At 44.5% G+C, this 22,489-nt stretch overlaps 1 protein-coding gene across 4 annotated transcripts in view; it reads right to left on the minus strand.

Annotated features, from left to right (window-relative positions):
- Positions 1-22,489, minus strand: part of LMBR1 (limb development membrane protein 1) — a 1,168,513-nt gene that overhangs the window by 818,655 nt on the left and 327,369 nt on the right. For all 4 annotated transcript variants that reach the window (XR_011303315.1, XM_069647966.1, XM_069647967.1 and 1 more), the window contains exon 5: positions 9,965-10,068. Coding sequence is in view for 3 of the 4 variants with exons in the window: in XM_069647966.1 (XP_069504067.1) it covers positions 9,965-10,068 (104 nt within the window). In the remaining variant the exon portion in view is untranslated. The remainder of the gene's footprint in view (positions 1-9,964; positions 10,069-22,489) is intronic.

Below are 22,489 nucleotides of genomic sequence, written 5' to 3' on the forward strand. Positions count from 1 at the left end.
CAAACGGAGTGCAAATCCGACCTTCCCCCTCTGAATTGGAGACAAAATCGGATTGAAAACATTTGAAAATTAGCAAAATAACACTCGGAATTACTAAATACTTTTTTTACATGTTCGGTTGAATGAATGAGGTAGAAATGAGTATAGCAGTATCAAAGATGTAAGAACACTAGCTAACTACAAGGCAATGTACTAACAACGGGCATACAGTTCAGAAAATCGACTTTGGAAGGAAAAACACAGTGCAGCCAAATCACACGTGGAGAAATTGCATTTGCTTAGTTTCACGGTTAAAATGGCAAAACGGCTTTGAAAATTAGTTAAACCGACAAAATCGGAATGTGGTTTTGATGCTAAGGGATATAGGCACATCACTGGTATAATATGGAAATGAAAGGGTTACTCTGGAGGGATGACATTATGAGATTTCTTGAAGGGAAAGGAAAAATCGTTTTTAAAATGAAAGCAGTTCACAGGGAAAATCGAATTCAAAAGGAAAAGGACCAGTTCTACTAAAACTATATTTTCGTGACTAGATTATCAAGAAGAGAAACTCTGCCCGTGAAAAGGGTTAAGCAGCAGTTTTAACCCCTTCAAGCTGTGTGTCTCTTTATGTTGGAATTAATTAATTTATTCAAAATAGTACTAGGGACTTATACCACGGACTAAAAGGATTGGAAAGAACAGCGCTAACACATGGAGATCACTACAGATTTTCCTAAGAACAAGGTACACAGAGGAGTCTGACAATTTAAAGGATTTCGCTAGGGCAGTTATAGGATCTCTATGGAATTGGACCTAATACAAGGGAACAAAGCAAGGTATGCAGTTTGTGGTTACTGGGGAAGGGAAATACTCACAAGCACTTGAATGGGGTAGCTTGGACAGCAGACAGGGTTTCTGGACAGCGAGGCAAGATCTGGTCAATGCACACAGCGGCGGGCTCTCCTAGAAGGGGACAGCTGGGCCTATTCTGGACACTGCATAGCGACGTGCTCAGCTGGGCTCTCCTTGAATTATTGGGATTTTTGTGGGGGCTTTTCTGGGTGAGTGGTTCTGCCTGGATAGGGTCAGTTAGCTCTGGCCTGGCAGTGGAATCTGGAATCTTGCAGAGTGAATCTGGAATGTCTGGATCTCTGGATGCACGGGAGCTGGAAAAGTCAGAAGAGAGTCCAGAGCTCCCTATGCCTCCCCTTAATATAAGGAGCATGACATCACAGGATTTTACTATGGGGCAGACTCAAGCCGGACACCTCTTAAAATCGGATAGGTCAGCTGTAGATGTCACTGCTTCCCTGGAAGCAGATTGGACTGAAGGAGGTGACTCAGTTTTATGGTGGGTGTTTTTTACAATGTACTTTGTTCTACCAAAGTTACTTTTGCCAAAATCAGTTCTGGAACAAAACACTCATATTTACAAATGTCATCAGGAAACTTATACGGGCAGACTACATATTTTACAAGACACATGCTGATCCAAATCCCAAGACGGTGCGATGCAGTTTAGTTATTCTGGCAATCTTTTGCCATTTACATGGAAATTATTTCACCTAAAATTCTATATATATATCTATATATATATCTATATATATATATATATATATCTATATATATATATATATATATATATATATATATATATATATATGATCACTGGTCATGTTCTCATTAATTTTCAAAGTTGTACCATGTATTTTTTCCCCAGAATCAACATTTTCCTCGCGTTTACGCCCCCAACATGCTAGGAAAACCTACAATGTCTTATTTTAATGGCGCAAACCTGACATTTAAATGGTCATAATTTCACATTAATATGTCTTTTGATTACTGAAATAAATGTCAAACTGAATAGTCTCTGAAATCAACTGGGCAGGCATTGTTTTCCAAATAATGGCATTCCTTTCCAGCCCACAGCCAAATGTCAGGCTCTGGTCAGTTTGGCCCAGTGTTGCCATGGATTCACCTTTGAAGTCCTTCAGTTTAAGTTGAGGGGAGGGGTCACCAGGAATTCAAACCAATGTGCCCTGGCAGTCAATTGTCTCAGGCTGGAGCAGTGCTGCTTCGTCTGACGAGGGTGCTAGATTCTCCCCCTTGGCCCATTCATAGTTTCCAGGGCGCTGGTCCACTTGGGGACAGGGATTCTGTTCCCAGGAAAGGCAGGGCCCTTTGAAGCTAGGGCCTGCCAAACCTGTTCTGCTGGCCTCACAGTAATTTTATTTATTTGTCTTTCTTTAACCAAAAAGCAAGTCTTTTGGGAATATATATATATATATATATATATATATATATATATATATATATATATATATATATATATATATATATTAAAGCAAACCCCCAAAAAGCACCATTTTACACGTGGGTTGATATTCCTTAAATGTCCCTTTACAAAATGTTTTTTTTTTTCCTCACATCTGTATTCTGAGCATTTCCATGGCCTTAGCCAATTTCTACTACACAGGAATCTGTTCAATGCAAGGGTCCTTTGAAACTAACATAAGCAAAGCGAGAGAGGGCTTCTTGTGAAGGGTTTGCCTGTGTTATTTTGTTGCAAAAAGTAAAGCGTTTGTCGTACAGCCTGGAGTGAAGTTCTCTGCTCTTTCAGAGATTTTGCCTGACAACATGCCATTTGCTGGTGTACACCCTGCATATGGATGAACATGGATGTGTCTTACTGGAACCAAACTGTGTAATGTTGAAAAGATTGAAAGGGCATCAGTGCACAGTCATTTTAAAAGCGTAACATTTTCTGTTTAAGTGGGAAGTTTTGAGCTGGCAGCATAGCAGCGCTGCCTTTGAATTCTTTTCTTTGGTGCACATGAAGAAAACACAGGCAGCCATTCTCTGGGTGTTCCATGTTCCATCTCACCCCATATGTGCTTCGCAAAGACAGCGCAGACATTCTTTTTGTAACTGCAAAATGCAGTTTTAATGCAAGGGAATAGCGCTCAGCATAACCAGCACAGCCATTCTGCTTGTAACTGTTGGAATGCAGTTTGGTGATGTAGGGGAGTTCTGCTGGCTGGGCAGGTAAATGTACCTGTTAGGATAGGTATCACATCATCGTATTATTATTATTATTATTATTATTATTATTATATCTCTTTGTACATAAGTTGTCAATTTTGCATCATACAAGCCTTGGCTACATTGGAACCATGGTTGCTATTTACTGACCAACACTCCAGGTTCTGAGGTAGAATGGTGAGGCGGTACTGATGCTAGTTGAGCAGCACGGTTGAGTCGTCCCCACCTGGGGTCGTTTCTTTGAGAATTAACCTTTACATAACGGTATTTAAGCTTTAACTTCAGTTTCCGCCTGAGTCATTGACTTAACAGTACCCCATAATGGGGACGAATTCCCTGGATTAGTCACAGGCAGGACCTTCAACTACCTGTTTCCTATCCCTTTCCCTTCACCCCAAGTATTTGAAATGTTAGTAAATAGTAATGCTGCAGTTTACAGTCACAAACCCCTCAAGCATATGAAATTTAAATGCTCCTTCTTTCCTCTTTCATTTTATTTATTTTGACATTCATAGAGCACACTTCACCTGGAGGCACCTTGGTGCTAGGTTGCATATAGGTGATGGTTACAGTAGTTACACAATGCAGTAGGTTATAGGTTATGGTTGCATGTAAAGTGTGTTGTATGCATTACATAGTGGTTGCAATTGGTTACTATTTTTATTTTTTATGGTTTATATAAACCTTTAAAACAAGTCAATCAGACCCCACATCATATTACATCACTTGTCCACATCAACAAGCCCATACAAACTTAAACCCTAAGTTCTCAATTACATATATAAGTTTACTCATGATGAAGTTTCAATTCCAGTCCCCTGGAAGCGAGACGTTCCTTTAGTTCTTTGAGAAATACTACCAGGGCAAACATTAGTTGTCCATCTGACCCATCGAACATATTTGCCACCAATCATCAGCATGTTGTTTGGTTCTTACAGGTGACAATGCAATTGGTTACAGATAATTTGCAGGTACAAAGTTTAAATAGCTGGATGTGAATGAGTATGATTGCCGTTCATCTAGATATCTTGGGAAAAGAGCCAGGTTTTGAGGCCTTTGCGGAAGGACCAATGGGAAGGATCTGATCTAAGCGCTAAGGGTAGGGCATTCCATTGTTTGGGCACAATCACTGGGAAGCTGCTGCCTCCAGCTGTTTGTCGCCTGTATCTAGGCATGGCTAGAAGGCACAAATATGCAGATCGGGTGGGTCTGTTGGATTAGGCCTTGGAGATTTTTCTAGCTAGGTAAATCGGGGCGCTATTTGATAGGCATTTGTGGGTTAGAGATAATGTTTTGAATGTGATGCGTTCCCGGACAGAAAGGCAGTGGATATTTTATCTAGCTGAGATGTGATCTTTTTTAGGGATGTTGAGTGTGGCTCTTACAGCATTGTTCTGGGTGTTTTGTAATTTGTTGATATTGCGCGAATTGGATCCTGCAAAGAAGGAGTTACAATAGTCGATCCTAGTCAAAATGAGGGCTCTGGCGTGGGTGAGGCAGTTATCATTAGTGAGGAATGGCCTGCAAGTGTTGAACAGTTTGGCAGTGTAGGCTGCCACTGATGCGATTGCGTTTAACTGCCTTGTTAGGGAGAGTGAGGAGTCTAGATATACTCCTATGGCTTTTACCTCTTTAGCTACCGTGATGTTTGTTGATGGCAAAGGCTTTATAAGAGTCAGATAGGTTAATTAGCCGAGATTATGTGCCAATGAGGAGTAGTTCTGTTTTCCCATCATTTAGGCAGAGATCGTGTTGCGCAATCCAAGCATAGATGGTTTGGTATATTTGGCTTAGTGCTTTGGAGTCGATGTCATAATTGCCAGTGATGGGAGTATTTGGGTGTCATCCGCATAGTTGGTGTATGTGGCACCCAGTTTGAGGTCGAATAGTGGCTTGGTGAAGATATTGTAGAGTGTTGGTGAGACACAAGAGCCTTGGGACACTCCACAGGTGACTGGGGGTGCTGCCGCGGTGGTTGAGAACACTCATTGTGCGGTTGGACAAGAAAGAATACATTTTATGGCTTTGGCCGCAAAGTGGGCAGCTAGGGTTAGGTGTTGGCACAGTATATTATGATCTACCAAGTCAAAGGCTGCTGAGAGGTAGAATAGGAGGAGGATGGCCAAGTTACCCTTGTCTTTAATCTCATCCATTTGGCCGGTTTCCGTTCTGTGACCAGGGCGGAAGCCCGACTGGCAAAGGCCAAGGAGGTTGTGAGTTTCAAGTATTTTTCAATTTGCAAGTAGGCCACTATCAAGTATTTTGAGGAGGAAGGGCACCGTTGTGATGGGGCATTAATTGGTAGGGACATTCGGTCCAGTGTAGGCTTTATGAGAAGTGGGAGTACGCATGTGTCATGATGCCCGCTCCTGGGGAGCCGGTTCAAGCCTTGCGTCCCCGAAAGCGGACATCCAGTCCCCAAGGAAGGACCCAGCAACCCCATATAGGGGCCCTTTGGACAGTGTCCTGGCGCCTATGGCGCCAGGTTCATTATGGGAGTGCTTGGGTGCACTTACCTGATGCAGACCATGCTGCAGGATCCCGGCCTCCTTGAGGCCTGAAAGGAACTACTTTACCTGTGGGACTAATTTACCATCCGGGCGTGGTCGGGGAAGGATACATACCCGATTGGAGGAAGGATACATACCTGGAACTTCTTCCAAGGCTATTTAAACCCCACCCGAACAGCCACACGTGCTTCGCGTTGTTCTGCATCTAGCAGCTGGACGCTCACCATGTCTGCTCCTGCATCCTGACTTCTGCCACGCCTGCCAGCATCCTGGATCACCTGCAAAGGAAGAGAAGAAGAGAACAGAAGAAGGAAAAGTCCTTACCTGCTAAATCCGCATCCCGGAGACATCTCGCCGACAATCCTGAAAAGGAAGACTTTTATTTAAAAGCTCATCGCGTCGATCGCTGCAGCGCCGCATTCCACTCACCTTTACAGGGCACCTCCATGTTCAGCAGCGATCATCCGGATTTGCAGTCACGCCCCAGCGCCTAGGGAGAAAAAGACCAGAACAAAAGGTGAGAGAGAGAAGGGAATAAGGAAAGCTAAACCTCCATGTTAAGACTTACCTGTTGATTCATTCCATCTTCATTTCGGGTCCGCGCCGCATCCTGGCATTTCTGGACCCCGGCCCCTAAGGGGAAAAAGAGACATCAGCGTTAATGAGCGAATGAAAAGACATTACCAAAAAACGCTCATTAAAGACTTACCTGATTTCTACAAGGATTTCACCCCTCATCTCGGGTTGGTGCCTGTTCCCCGGCATTCCGTACCCCGGCCCCTATGGGGAAAAAGACACTAGCATTAGTACAATAATGCATGGACACAAGGGGAACCTCTTATCAAAAAACTTACCTGGAAGCCAAGCAAGTTTGGTTCTCACCAATCCGAAAATCCAGTGAAGTAACTGGATACCAATGCGCCCCTGCATCAGAAGCAGGATGGAGAGCTCGCCCTTCCAGACCATAAGAAGGATACTTCTGCGAGCCAGACAAGCCAGATTTTGGGGGCCCGGTCCAGTCCGTCTTCCGAACCCTGCGCATCACCTTAGAAGAGGTCACAGCAGCGCGAACCAGGCCAGCGCCTCCATGGGAGTCAGGTGAGCGTTACAGCATGCTTCATTAAGGCTTTCTGGTACTTTGCCAGATGAGGAGTTCTTAATCAGTGCTGTAATGAAGGGGGGCATGCTCTTCGGCGCAGTCTTTTATATGAGAGCCTGGGCAGATGATGATTTTGGTGGTGTCAATGGTTGTTACAAGCATCATGAATTCGAACCCAGAGGTGGGGCTAGAAGGTGTGGGTTGCAGGCCGGGGATCTGGACAGCCAGGGCAAGTTTGATTTTCTTAGCAGAGATTTTGGTTTGGAGTAGGGAGATTTTGCAGAGGAGGGCGTTTTGGATGTTTTTTCATGGCTCTGAAACTCAGAATAGAAGTACCAGAGCAGCTCACAGTCTCTCTAACTGATTTCTACTGTTACTGGCAATGCCCAGACTGCCCCAACACATGCACGTACAGCACCGCTCCGCATGAGGGGCGAAGAATAGATTATAGGAATGCTTTGTACGCTGGTTTACCGGCTTACCAATTGCACCAGTTGCAGGACGTTAAGAAATTCTGCCACTAGACATTTGTGGACTAACGCTCACTGTATTTTAGCTACTAGACAGTCTCTTCATTTGCTCCACATCCAGCATAGGGAACACTAAGATTCTATGTTTGGTTTTTAAGTGACTTTATGGACTGGCTCCTGATTTTCTTTCTAAAAAGATTGTATCTTCTGAAAGCTCAGATCTTTTGTTGTCAGCGTTTGGGGCGCTTAAATATTCCCAAATCCAGATACATGATACGAGGGAACGAGAGGTTCTTGATAATCTCTTCTAGATCCCTAATGCTTTAAAGACTTTGTTTTGACAACCTTTCTCCTTCTGCTTGATTGCGACTTTTCATATAGATCTTGCGCGCAGATACAATTTGTGCTGCTGGGCTGCACTGTACAAAGTACTAAAATCAACAGATCGTAGATACATTGCCCAATGTATGAAACAAGGATCAGAGAATTGGCACATAAGGAGGGGGCAGTCTGGGGATGCCACTCATTACCTTAATCTAGTAAGTGCCATGGGAGGCACAAGTTTTTGATCCAGAGAAGGATCGTCCCGAGATATGAAAATGCCAGAAGCACCTTTTAGCTTACTTAGTATGTTGGCAGGCTGAGAGCCATCTCAAACCACATTAACGGCATCTGGTGCTCTGCGCTCAGAGGTTCCATCTGGACTTTCTGGCAACAACCAAGGTGTGGCAGTGACCACAATCCCTGGTAGTTTCTTTGAAAAATCAATACCATTGTCTACAAAAAGTATCAAACCCTTCTCTCAAAGCACATACTGGCAGAGGCCAGAAAATACATTTCCCCTTGTACTCGCACAGCTGAACTAGTGCTGTGGCAGCCCCATTAACTGGTTTCAGAATGATGCTCACACCCTGAAGGGGGTCTTCATGGGAAAGGTAATGAGATAGGGAGCAGGAAAGAAAAGGTGTAGTGTGGGTTCCTCCAAGTGTCTCACAAAGCTGGGTGCATCATCGCTTGGCATAAAAGGGTGTGCTGCAGCTAGAGGACAATGAGAGAAAGAAAAGGGGTTTGGGTCAGGGGTCAAGCATAGCAGTCCAACAAATCTACAATCTCACTTTTACGGTATTTCCGATACCTTATTAGGTAATGATCTCTGCAAAATCGCTCTGAATGAGAGCCAAAGAATGGACTGTGGCAGAAAGAAGGTACACCGCGTGTTAAACTGAAAACAAGAATAAGATTTGTCGCACCAAAGGAAAGTAATATGAAGGATCCAAACATAGCGTCAGATTATTGCTAAATCTATGGCAGGAGGGCCTTCAATGTGTCCTACAGAACAGGGTCCATCGCCCATGCTTTTTGGGTTTCGCGGTTCTTGAGTAGACTACTCCAGCGATCTTTCAGCAGAAGTCGAGGAGCAGGACAGTTGGGGTTCCAGCAGCATGCGTTTGACCCTAATCTCTAAGCAACATACAGCAGAGTCGCACCACTGAGGAAGGGCTGTGAACTAAGGTCTGATTGATCTGCCTTGCGCAAACACTCTTCAACGAAAAGGAGAAAGACATTCGAGATGGTGCAAGCGACATGCATCCGGCGCATTAAGAGTGAGGGGCATGTGCGCGGCAGAGCAGGTGGACCATAAACAGTACTTGCTCATGCGCACAGATTCCATGATTAGGGCACACAAGGCATGCAGGCCATACAGAGTTCAAAGCTAGGCATTTGCAATGTTTCAAAGCTTCACAACCGTTTCAGCTTTTCTGGAGAGTGCGAAGCTTCCATCTGGGACCATTGTTATGGTTTGTTCGACAGAACCTTTGCTTCAGATTCCTTTTTCCAGGTTCTTTTACGTCCTCCCAGGAATTAATTGAATCCTGCTGGCTTTTCTTTTTATAGTCCCAGAAGGAGGCTTGGACTATTAGAGAAATATACTTTACATGAACTAGTAATGATATTAAATGAAGTCCTTATCACCTTAGCAGTGTGGCCTTTTAATCCTGGTAGCAGCCTTTTGGCCCAACCGGATGGTCTAAAAGGGAAAAATCCTCATCTTGATGACTGCTCTAAGAACTACACCTTCTTGGCCTATGTTGGTAGATCACCATTCTTGAACATTTCAGCTCAAAAGTAGACTTGTGTGCTAGCATGGCTGGTTGACATATTGGCAGAATACTGTGGAAAAGGAGAAGCAAAGTAATAGTCTTAAGAAAACAGCTCTAAACAACAATGACGGGTGGGAAGAAAACAACAAGGGGTCATGTTTAGGCATCCTGTAATTTTGGGACAGACAGTGTGCTATAAAAGCTTGAACATAAACGAGTGTCTGCCGAGAGCATCATCATCCAAAGGGAAAGCCATCGTCTTACATTTCATTAGAGTGGCGGTTCCTCAGGCAGTGCATGTTTTGTGCTTTTTTGAGTTTAGTGTCTTTGCAATGAAAAGGATACTGTCCACCAAAACACTGGTACCAGATTCGGTAGTTTGCAAAGGAGTATTTTCCACAGAGCATCATTTAATCCATGAAGGTGTTTGCACATTAAGTTGGAAAAGCTCCACACTGGTAGCAATTAGTGGAATATAACAAAACAATAAGAGGCACTCACCATGATTGCATTTAAATCAACTATCTTGAAGACTTGCACATATTTCATAAACTCTGAAAGGAAGCCTGCACTGAAAAATTACATATCCCAAGAATATTCTAATTTTGCACATGCTAAGAAGAAATATCCCTTTAAAGGTAAAATTAGAGCAGGAAACGTAATTACTTGGGGTTTGCTTTTCATTCTTGGACTGGGGTCTGCTTTCTATATCGCTTTGTAACAGATAACTATGTAAATAAGATAAAAGTTCTTTACCTTTTTTAGCCCAGCAAATCCCTCAGATTCCAGAAAGAAAAAGGCAAATGGCATCAACACAAACAGGCAAAGATTAGAAAATAGGGAGACTAGGTTCCATAGTCCTAGAACAAAGCACAGAAAGTGTGGGTGTCATTATTGAGCTTTTTTCCCCAATTAACACATTTACAAAATATCAAACCACTGAAGAAAATGCAGAACACGAATGCAGTAACAATGTTGACTACGCATTTCCCAACATGTTATATATACAGTAAGAGCTGAAAGATAATATTGGCAACTGTCAAGTATGCCCAATCAACATTTTTTTTAAAGATCACGCCAAGTTTTTCTGGTTTCCTTTTGGGATGCGTTTCATTTGGTTCTACTCCTCTCTCACCCAATATGTTCAAAATGAGGGGTTCCAGAAAACCCTCTTTTCTGCTCGGCCATGTCCATCTTCTTTTCCCGGTCATCTCCTTTGTTTTATTTTTGTGCTTTTTTCCCACTTCTATTCCCAAGTACAGCTCCAATTCAAACGCCTCCACCAGTCCACCTATGGCAGACGCGCACTAGAAGTCCATTTAGAATTTCTGTTGCTGAATTGTTGGATTAGCACCAAAAATTCCTGATCCAAAAAAAAATAAAAAAATTAAAAACACTGACTTATGGGGTTCATCAGTATTTTTTGTAATCAATAAATGTTTACTTGATGACCCACCATAGATCTATTTTTTTAATAAACATGTATACTTTCAAACTAAATGTTTAAAAGAAAGGAATGGTTCGCAGAAGGCGTTTCCCTTACATCATAACTAAACAATAAGAAGAAGCTAGGTTCACAGTGCAAGGAGTATTGGCAGTGTGTGGTGTGGACAGTTCCACTCTGCAAAAGATTGAGACAGCATCTTCGGAAAGGATTCTAAAAATAAAGTGTTTTAATGTTTTACAAGGTTTCTCCTTGGCTAAGAAATCACTTGGGTGTGGAAAAGAGCAAGACCAGGACAAAAAGGCAATATATATGAAATGGTGAAAGCCTTATTTTCAAGCTTCATTCGATTGCATGGGCTCCCCACCTTTTTGTGCAACACTCCTTCGGTTTAAAAAACCTGCAGTCTTTGCACAGAGTCTCATCATGATCCCTTGGAAGACAGCTATTGCACACTCCATGAGTGTCCTTCCAAGAGAACCGGATATTGCATCTAGGGGAGAAATTAAATGGTGTGTTCTACATTGGGTAGCCAAAAAACGGGCTAACTAAATGTATAGGGTGTAGGTGAAACTATGATGGGGGTTAAAGGCTTTCTCTGAACATGTTTTTTGGAAAGTGTAGCTGAGCCCTCACACTAGTGCATCGCCTTTCGGCATGATGCACCTTTCAGCGTCTGGTGTCGAAAACGCAGCCTCACTCACTGTCCTATTCTATGCTGATCTCTGGTGAAGTGAATTTCGATTTGGCCTTGATGGTTTAGGCTTGTTTACGGAGACTCCGTGTTTAGCCTCCAACCTTAATGGCGGAAAAAACAATCCAAGGACATTGACACGATAAGTATCAAGGGTATCCATACACGTTGGATAGGAGTCAACACCCATTTTTCGAATTTGAAAAAACATGTAATATTCTGCACCAACCACTAGATGTCAGCCTGTGCAAAGCATATGGATCTAAGCAGATTCACAAGCCGCAGAAATGCACACATATACGGAACATTTTGTCTAAGGATGTGTGTATACACATCCTAGTTTCCAATAGGAATAATCATATTCCTGACAGTCTGCGTGCCTGGCAGTGGCACTCAAGGTGTTCAAACCAATTATAAAACCACATGCTGCTTTGTTTATATATGGGGGAGGAGTTGACATCACCAGTTTATTTGAAAACAAGCCTCCACATTGGAGAAAGATCCTAAAATATGGACGATTGCTTAAGGCTGCAGTGAAATGCCAACAATGCTTCAAAAGGCACCAAAGGAAAAGAGCAGGGTTGTAGCAAGAGATCAATAAAATAAGGTCAATGCTTTGTGGCAATGCCCCTTTCAGTCTTATATAAGGCTTCAATATCTAGCAGCAAACGCAATTTCTGAAGTTAATGAAAGGTACAGGATCTGTATCTCCTATCCAGACATATTAGCATATGGTAATTGTATCTCCTTGAAATACAGATATTACTGGGTATTAAAGACGTGCATAGATAATACACATGCTGTTTTTTTAAAATCCACTAACGAGATGTGTACGGCTTATTAGAATAATTACTTAATAGCTTATCTTTGTATAAATTACATTATGAATTCCGATCTAGCACTAAAGTCATGCTATGGGAGAAATATTTTGCCAAGTATTAGTAGAAGTGCACGTTCTCCAAACGATGTTCCGTACACATATAGGATAACACTTCTCCTGTAGGTCGCTGTTCTGATTCGCTTATCGCTTGATGTGCTTTGCACCCTGAAGTAAACTGCACCGATATGATATGGCATTTACAATGCGCCTATACACAAGTGTTTCAAGGCACGATGCAGCAATGGAGGGGGGAACAGATGGAAGCCAGAGACAGCGCTCCTACTAGGCCAAGTGTCATTCAGATCGCGCACGTGCAGGGGAGGGGGGAAGAGGAAAAGTGCAGAGTTGACAGTGCAGTACATGGGGTAATAGAATAAATTAAAAAAATGTGAAGTAGGGCAGCTGGTGGCAAGTGCTGGTGGGGGACTGTCGGGATACAGAAAACAGTACCCAAGAGCGGGGGTTGCCAGGGAGGCAGTGCAGGTGTTTAACTGGTGGGGGAGGGACCTGGGCCCGACATCAGAGGGTCGCCCGATAACTACAGTTTCAGCCAGGAATTCAGCAGGGTAGAAGAGGAAAGAACGCAGAAGCAAAAAGGAAGGTTTTGAGGTGCTTCCGGAACCGGAGATGGTTCTCAAGTTTCAGGGAGGCTGTTCCAGAGTGAGGCCCCAGCCGAAGAAAGATCTACCACCAACTTGTTGCTTGGAGAAGCTACGGACCCTGAGAGAGTTGGAGGTGGATGGACAAAGAGCTTGGGAAGGAAGATATTTAGGAAGAGAGAGTTGAAGGTATTGAGGCCCCAGGCCCGAGAAGGCCTTGTGGACAATGCAGAGGGTTTTGAATGTAATCCTTGCTGCCACTGAGAGCCCGTGCAGAGATTTCAGTCCTGGAGAGATACGATCCCTGGGCTTGAGGCCAAGGACAAGTCTCGCAGTCCTGTTCTGGATGAGCTGCAGAGGGCGGAGAGTAGAAGCAAGGAGATTTAGAAAGAGGCTGTTGCAATAGTCCAGACTAGAGAGAACCAGAACTCTGGAGATAGTGAGCTTCTGGGGGAAGGAGAGGAAAGTAAGAATATCTCTGAGGAGGTGAAGCTGGTAGTGTGACTTCTTAGAGACGTGGGCGATGTGAGGAGAGAAGGAGAGTGTGGAATCGGAGATGACCCCAAGGTTCTTAGCCTTGCATGTGGGTGCAGGAAGAGGGCCAACAGAGGCCGGCCAGAGAGTGACAGGAAAGAAGGGAGCAGGAGTGCTGATGAGGAGAATCTCAGTCTTACTGGCATTAAGGCAGAGATCATTGGCGGCACACCACTCCTGAATAGGAGACTGACAGTCAGAGATGGGAGATGGAGAAGAGGTGGCCGAAGGTAGCCTGAAAAGGAGCCAAGTGTCATCCGCATAGCACTGAAAGTTGGGGCAGAGAGCGGCAATGCGATAGGCAAGAAGTGTCAGGTTTTGGTTGAACAGCCAGGGAGAGCAGTTAGACCCCTGGGGGACACCACAGGTAGAGATGGAGGAGAGGAAGGACCCAAGTTGGACCTGGGAGGGTCGATCAGAGAGGAAAGAAGTCGGCCAAGCCAGGGCCGGACCGGTGATACCCAGGTTATCACAGAAACAGTTGAGCGGGATGGCATGGTTGACCGTGTCAAAGGCAGAAAAGAGATTAAGTAAGATTAGGACACAGGGGGTGTTGGAAATCAAGGTTTGAGAGCAGGTCTTCATGGATGTTCAGGAGAGCAGTTTCCGTGCTTCTGGCAGCTCTGAAGCCAGACCGAGGGTCATGAAGACAACCAACAGATTCAGTGTGAAGATTAAGTTGGGAGGTGGACAGCTTTTCCAGGAGTTTGCCCAGGAAGGGAGTGATGGGAGATTGGGCAAATGTTAGCCGGCGAGGACGGGTCGGCAGAGGGTTTAAGAAGAGGGTGCACAAGGGAGTGCTTCAGGGTGGATGGGAAGACTCCAGTGGTGAAGGAGTGGTTGCAGAAGTCGACCAGAGCAGGAGCCAGGGAGTCAATGTGGTCCTTGATGGTTTTGGAGGAACAGGGATGAACCTGTTTTGAGGAGACTTTCATAGACCGGACTAGTCTAGAAACCTTGTCTGGGGAGAACAGAGGAAAGGCAGAGAAGGAGGGAGGAGATGTGCCCGAAAAAGGGCCAGAGGAAGAGCAGGGAGTGGAGGGGGCAGGAGGTGGGGAAGAAAGTTTTAGAGATAAAATGAGAAGCCAGAGCCGTGCAGAGGACCTGGGAAGGGACAGGAGAGGTCGAGACTGTAGAAGGATTGGCCAGATCCTTTCAGATTTTAAAGCGTTCGGCCGAGTTGTTAGATGCCACAGAGACGCAGGCTTGGATGTAAGCTCTCTGAGAATGAGCGTGTATGGTTGGCTGAAATACCCGGGAGCAGAAGGGCGATGAGAGTCGAATGTTGGTGTGCTGCTGCATACTGGGACCTTCTGTGCTCTCTCCCCACCTGTCGACTCACCCTTGTGTGGTGCAGTTTGTTGAGGTGCAAATATATTGGAAACCATGTCCTAGAGCCTGGACCTCGAGTTGTGTTCCTTGTGTCAGGACCAGTACTTCCACGACCACATTGATGTTTTGCCGATTTCAGGCAACAGTCTCATGTGTGAAGGTGCTGAAATCTAGGGAAAAGGGTGGGGTGTCCAAATGTCACAGAGCTAGCAATGTCTGGAGGGTCCTAACAGCGAACTATGTAAAATGTGGTGCAGATTGGGGAAACGGTGCGGAATTGTATAAGGAACAATGCTTCGCCAAGCCATGAATCTAGAAACAAATGTTGACTTTTGCTGAAATCCAGGGAAAGGGGTGTCCAAATGTCATGTAGCCAGTAATGTCCGGAGCGTCCCAACAGGCAACTATGCAAAATTTGGTGCAGATTGGTGAAACGGTGTAAAATTGTAAAAGGAACAACACTTCGTCACAAATCCCCCCACAAACAAGCACAAAGTTAAGACTTGCATAAGCTTACAACTTTGAACCGATTAGTCACGAACATTGGAAGGTGAATGAATATTAACATTAACAAGCCCATTATTCTGGGAAGCCAGAACATGGCTACATTGACAGCAAATCCAGGGTTACCCAAGACTTAAAATGTCTGCCTACTTCACAAATAACTACATGCACACACTCCACCTTACTTTGGCAATAAAATCACACTACACCCAGAGAAGCACCAGCCAACTTTTGTTGGTTCATCCCAGCTTTAAACTTGTTTCCAGATGTGGCAGCCGGTTTGCCATATGTTAGGGAGATTTTTCTTCAACCCTTTGTGGTTAGAGTTTTTAGGTATGTCTTCCATACTTTGGTACTAAGGATTCCCCACAAGTGTCACCGGGCTCTCTGTGGTAATGCAGCAGAGCAGCCCAAGCTTAACTCTTAGGAGGTGAGTGGGGTGGTTGAGATACTTTTCAATAATAGTAAATGAGAGAATGTCCACACACTGTATATTCTTTGTATAGGAAAAGGGAAGCGAAAAAAAAAACACTACAGCCAAGCAAACTTCATAAACTAAATGCATCAATAGCAGCTCAGTAGCAACAGTTATTAAAAGTTCAACCAAGAAGTGAAAATGCAGTAACGGGTAAATAAAATACAAGACCAAAGGATTTTAAGGGCAACCAGTTGTGCGAATTTGGGTAGGTATTTGTGGAAAATTTACCTTTTGAGAACATTAACAAAAAGGAGTCGTTTCTGCATTTCTGGTGCAGTTAAGGCCACAGAAGCCCCTTGGTATTGAAGAGGATCCCAGAAAAGAAGATTCAAGCAAAGGATAGTAAAATGCTCCCTGAAAAGTGTAGATTTCATTTCGATGCCTGGATGCTATTTTGTAGCCACTGACGGGAAGAACTTGAAGCAGGGGCAGAATTACATATGCATCTACCTCCGGGTGCAGGGTATAGAATGAACAGCATTGAAACCAATTGCAGTTGGTCTTGAATCCGAAAGGACTGCTTCTCATACTGGCTAGATAATGCCTGTACTGAGGCTCCCTTGGTGTAAAGTGCAGACCTAAGATTGCTCCATCTCAGCCATGCACCATGCATACATTCTTCTACGCATGGGCCAGTAAAGTCAGCCCTCGCTTTAAGGGTCTCTGTGAAAGCAGCATTCACAGGTTTCAATACCGGCAAGGGCAGGACTCGTGCCTTCATCCATCCTAGTTGGATCCACGGAGTACCATTGGATTGGACAATAACAGCACCTATTATCACAGCACTTGGAAGCGAGTCGAGCACAACATGAGCGGATATGAAAGAGCGTGCCGAGAACACTGTGCCTCAGTTATTCGGCACGTTGCAATAGAGTTGCAGTATTGCAAAGTGACATGGCAGTGCACTGTGACTACTTACCTGGTTCTTCAAGGATGTCCATGCATTTTGCAGTTATTTATGTTCCCCCCATCTTGGATACCTGGAAACAGTATACCAACTGAGAATCTGTACTCGCCCACAGATGCAGGCGTCAAGCAGAACACACTGTGCACTCAGACCACATGGCCACCTTGTCAGGGCTCTGTCGCCTTGGTGAAAAAGAGGCACCATTCTCAACTGGCGCGGGAGTTACTCCTCTGCACACATGATGACTTATCTTCCATTGGCGTAGCAAGGCATTCCTACAGTGACTGTCAGCGTTCAGTCATTTACTTTACATGTACGCGATTTATAAAGAGTGAACCTAGGTGGGAAGCAACCAAGGGCTGTTAAAAGGGGATCCACCGAAGCGCTTGCAAGTAGGGTGTTGGGTAGCAGAGAAGACAGGGCTGGTGAGGGGAGAAGCTCCAGACGGGGAGAAGGTGGGTTGGATGCAGTGATCAGCAAGACATTCTTTGCAGAGTAGTCTCATAAGGTCCTTCCAGAAGTGTAGGATAGATGGACCAGTCTTCTCTGTAAAGGTAACTTGTTCCAGAGACAGGGTACAAAGCTGGAAAATACCCGTTTACTTGTTGATTTATTACAGCTCTTGATTTCCAATCTGGCAATATCATTGCTTCCGTGGTACATTGACATCCGGAGCTGGTGAGTTTCTCAGACTGGCAAACAGGGACGATATTTCACCAAAATGTCAGGGGCAGCTGAAGTGACATCACACGACCCTTGACCTCTGATGACATCACATTAAGTGTTGTCATTTGATCCTACCCCAAAGTGATATAACAGGAAGTGATGGAACACAACCTTTCATCCCTTGACAATACAGGAAATGGCATCACAAACCATTGTTTCTAAGTACTCTACGAAAAATATGGTTACGGAAGTGATATACATTGCATACAAAAATTGATCAGCATATGCATCGTTAATATCAGTGAGTATAGGCTCCTATTACCACATTACTGTGAATGCAAGCAGACGTCCAAGGCCAAACGATAATGGTGTGTTATTATATAGCACTTACGCTTAAACACTTCATATATTTAATTTCTTTATTTAATTGTTCATTTATAATGTCCTTAATACCAGCATTGTCGTTTATAAGTGTGGGATCAGGATTCGAACGAGTGTTGCGCGGCGTGGTCTTGCTTCCAAGACAAACGCGTTGTCCCTGGGCTAGCCTGCCTCACCGATATATAAAACAAATATACATATAATATCACCCAACCGGTGTTGATACTCGTTTATCAACCTCAGCAGGATGGAAGGCCGAGTTGACCTTGCTGGGAGTCGTACCTGCAACCTGACAATCACACACACACACATTGCAGTAGCGAGCGCTCAACGCACTGAGATATCTTACCGGCTAAACCTACCAGAAAACCAGCCACTCCAGAAACTAAGAGCCACATGCTGCTGGCCACAGCCCAATTAAAAAAATGTTTTAGGGGTAGCAAGGGAGAACACAGGGGTTGCAATTGCGAACCCTGGCGACCCCTAATTGACATCCCTGCAGGCAAAGTAGTGTTTTGGTTGTAGCTTTTTATACGTGGATGCAGGCTGTCTTGAACATTCGTGGGCTTGAAGGATATGTAATGTGGCTCCTTGATAATGGGGGTGAGGGCATACTTTATTGGGCCTCTCGGATATCTATGTGCTGCTTATCCCACATACAGTGTTTGCATGAGCACTTCTCTCCGGAACTATTTCGGTCATTGTCTATCCAAGTTGCATTTAATGCAAACTTGCACATCCTGCTCTCAAAATAAGTTTCCCACCAAGAAGTCGTTTGGCCAAGGAGCTATGTGCATCACTTTAGTAGACTGGTTCTCCTTGCAAGACAAAACCACCCTCTTTCCCACCATCACTCAATGGAGCGTGAAGTTAGTGCTTGGAAGGGTAGCTTCTCTCTGGAGATCTAGAATATTCATCGACAAATGAATGGCTTAGTAGTGGTACCCATTCATTCAGTTTAACGGCATAGGAGCCGGCATTTTTTTTCGCCACCACACAATCCACACAATGGTTTAGTTGATCACACTCTGGCACTCGTCGACACTGGTAGGATTCGTGTGAGGTATGCACTTTATTGTCGGACATACTGCACAGCAGGGTTCTGCAACCATGGGTCGCTAGGCCAGTCAATGGGGAGCGGTCATGGGATTCATAGTCCAAAAAAAATCTAGAGAACTGCACTGCTCTGCTGCACGGTATATCCATGTTCCTTCCAGTCAATGCATCGCATCGTTCACAGTTACGTGTTTCAATCATGGTCTATTGTTTCTCTGGGGAGTTGGTTCACTTAATCGGTTTTTTTCCACATGTGCTCAGTTTCCTCAATTCATTTGGAGTTATTCCGTGCCATCTTGTGAACTTTAGTTTTGTTTTTCCTATTATACTGTTTTGGAACTACGATGTAGCTCCTTCTGCACACTTTTGATAAGCAGAAGAAGAAAAAAAAAACAGGGCTTGGAATTACGTGAGGAAGAATCACCATCACAGTGTACATGCAGCGCGTTGTTCTTTTCAGAACCTATTAATGTGTTATGTCAGGCGTCGAAATTGGGATTCGATGAGCAGGAGTTAAATCCAGCTCCTGGGTGCCAGGCATCACCCAGTAGGCAGGACCTGCCGCAGGGGAGCCAGGAGATACCAGAGATGCTCCTTTAACTTTTTGGCCATTTTGTATGAACCATTGGGTTTAAATGTGTATTAGATGTACTCTAATTCTTCTTTATTTACATTCTCAAATACTCAAAGTTAATGTCTCATTTACCAGTTTGGATGGCACCAGTTGGCCAAAGGAGCCAAAAGTAGCTCCTGGTAGCTGTTGGTTTCAAGCTAAGCAGGCTCTACTATGCGAGAAGCAGGAGCTAAATAGCTCCAAGCTCCCCTCAATTTCGAGCCCTGTGTTTGTATGAGATCATCATCTTCCTTTTCCAATAGACAGGCACATAGCCATGAACCCGGTACCCATTATTCCCTACTTTCCCCAAGTTGGCTTCTCTGATACAACCCAACACGTAAAACGAAGAGGTGAAAGGGCTTCTGTTGGATTATCAGGATTGGGATAAATGTCCGTAAGGACTACAAGAGTAGTTTGCATGGGACAAGAAAGCCCCTACTTTGGAGCAATCTCAAAGTAACATGCAGGGATGGCACAAACTACAGTGCATGCAAGTGTGCTCTCGTAAATCGGGATCCTAGTCTCCCTTCAAATCCCTATTCCAGACACGGGGATGTACCATGCAGCAGACATCTCACCTTTCAAACTATTCTCAGGGATGCAGTGTTCAGCTGTCAGCTGTCTATTTGCACTCCATTCATGATACTGTGTCCGGCTTACTTCTTTGTCATTCAAACCCAGGTCGGGGAAATAGTGTCCTAACCAGTTACATGAGGTGGTTAACCAAACTGTGCCATGGCTGTATTGCTCACTGAACATTTGGTGGTGCAACCAGGGTAGGATGCCTTCCTCCTCTGTTTGTTTTACCATACTCTAGGGACATGGAGCCCAGCTCCCCATTTGTAATCCATCCAGGATACAGTGTGTGGCCACTTATTTACCATCTCTCGACAGTCTCAGGGACATAGCGCCCATCTTGTTGTAGGTATATAGTAGATGGAAATCGTGCTCAAAAGCTACAGTGTATCGGAGGTTAGGTAGGCGAAAGTTAACTTCCATCTCTGACTTAATGTCCCAGCCAGTCAGCCTGCCGCCGTACTCTCCAATTCTGCTCCACCTTGCTGCCTCTGCACTGGGGTTCATCACTCTTTCGGGGCTGTTTCAAGTCTTTTCATTGGCTACCTTCTTCTTTAAGGCTTCGCATTACTTCCAGGCCGTGCCCAATGCTTCAAAGGCCTGCTCTGCCGCCTTCTCTCGACTCCACACTATTCTGCAACTATGCTGTCCTCCGCACCATTGCTACTCCAGCTACCTCCATCGGCTGCCCTATCTGGGTTCCTGCAACGCAGCCGGCTCCCAAAATCCACCAGTAAGCACATGTCAGGATGACACATGAGACGCTGCAGTGTAAAGAGACTTCTTTTGGGGATTTGTGGCTCCGAGTAAATCATCTGAGAAGGGCCATTCTGGCATATGTGACCATGAGGTACATGGGCCATTGAGTGGGATTATTCTTCCTTTCTCAGGGTGTTAGGCACAGCGTTTGGGCCCCTGCTGGCACACAGGACTACACAATAGGAAATAGGTATTCTCCCTGTGGGTTTGGGTGGTCTTTAAGACTACTTCCAGGTTTCCTAACTGACTGTCTAGGGGTTCTCCCTAAAGGACTGATACACAACTGTGGGCCTAGCCTAATGGGACCTGGTGTGAGGACTACGAAATGCACCCTCTTCTGTTGGGTCGTCCAGGCCTAGAGGCGAGGGGCTATAGACAGGGAGTGGGACTCTGCAACTCCCTCGATATGCTGCTTGCGGGTATCTTGCAGCTGTGGCCAAAAAACCTTGGTTGGAGGGCTTTGAGGGTCCCAGAACAACGCTCATCCCCTCAATGGCCGGGGATCGGGCCAGGGCCATGTATTTTACTTCATCACACATGATAGACAGAACAATAAGAATGGCAGTCCCCTGATAGCGATTTCTCTTCAGCTCACATTGCATTTTAACTTTAACCTTTGCCCTTCTGCACACGTGTCTGTTGATACTGGGTCACTCACATTTGTTTTTTGTTTTTTTTTTTTAAGTCGACTCATAGTTTGGCTAGAACATGAGTGGGACAGAGTAGTACTGACAACAATGGGTTATCCCTACTTCACAATCTGCCCTCAAGTAGACCCGGATTGCTTAACCTGCGCGCCGGCTGTCCAATGGAAGCTCCCTAATGTGGGATAACCAAAACACATTTCTTACAAAAGAAAATGGGCACTAGTGGATTTCAAGACCCATCTCTCCTCCCCACCGTTGCTAGATCTTACCAACCTCTTCCCCCACCCCACCCTTCCTTTTCATGCATAGAAGAGGGTACAGTATGCAACAAATTGGTGCCATTATACAATACCTGCCAATTCATGCATTTTCCAATGCCTGCTTGTCCATTCGCTTGATTGGGATGCTCTAACCAGTTTGTGCAGGCGGATATTGGTCTTGACAAAATATAATTGACCACAACACTTGCATCTGCCTCCCAAAACCTTACTTAAGAAATGGTCCATCGGGCCAATTCACTCCCTCCTCGCTGACATGAAACCAACTATCGATGAGCGGTTGTTCTCTTGTTCAGCCTTCCAAGACGACAAAGCATACTCCATGGCGGCCATGTCTGTCCACGAGGCCTGCGCTCACTCGACGCTCCACCCTTGCACGCGCTCACACACTCTTTATTCAAAGTGTGCAATGCACACTTTGAAATTTCTGTGCAGTTATTTCACGGTCAGGAATTTTAACAATTTCTCAAAAATCTAAAAATACCAGCTATTAAAGAAATCAGAATTGATTTTCATTTCTGTGATTCTAAACATTAGTATAATGGAAATGAATTTCCAACGAGAGTGGGATATGATTTACTCTTACTTCAGGATGTATTCAACTAAAGATAGTTACACTCGTTTATTATGGTTGCAATAATTATTGTTTATAGTTACATACATTCAAATTCAATGATCTTATTTTATTAAAAGTTGTGATTTTTAGGTTAAGTTACTAAAATTCAAGGTTTTCACCAAACGTACCGACTAAACATTCGATGCAGTTCAGTTACAAAGATGTAATTCAATGTAATATGTAATTGCCTTGAAAAGGTGCAAAGAAAAGCGTGAAACACTGGCAACGTGTCAGCGGCATCTGTTAATGAAACGCATCCACCGTTCGAACAAGGAAGGCATCTTTGAGAAGCATTTGCCGAAAGAAAATATACG

Source organism: Ambystoma mexicanum, chromosome 2q (assembly GCF_040938575.1).
Source record: "Ambystoma mexicanum isolate Mex_15411 chromosome 2q, UKY_AmexF1_1, whole genome shotgun sequence".
Taxonomy (NCBI): Eukaryota; Metazoa; Chordata; class Amphibia; order Caudata; family Ambystomatidae; genus Ambystoma; species Ambystoma mexicanum.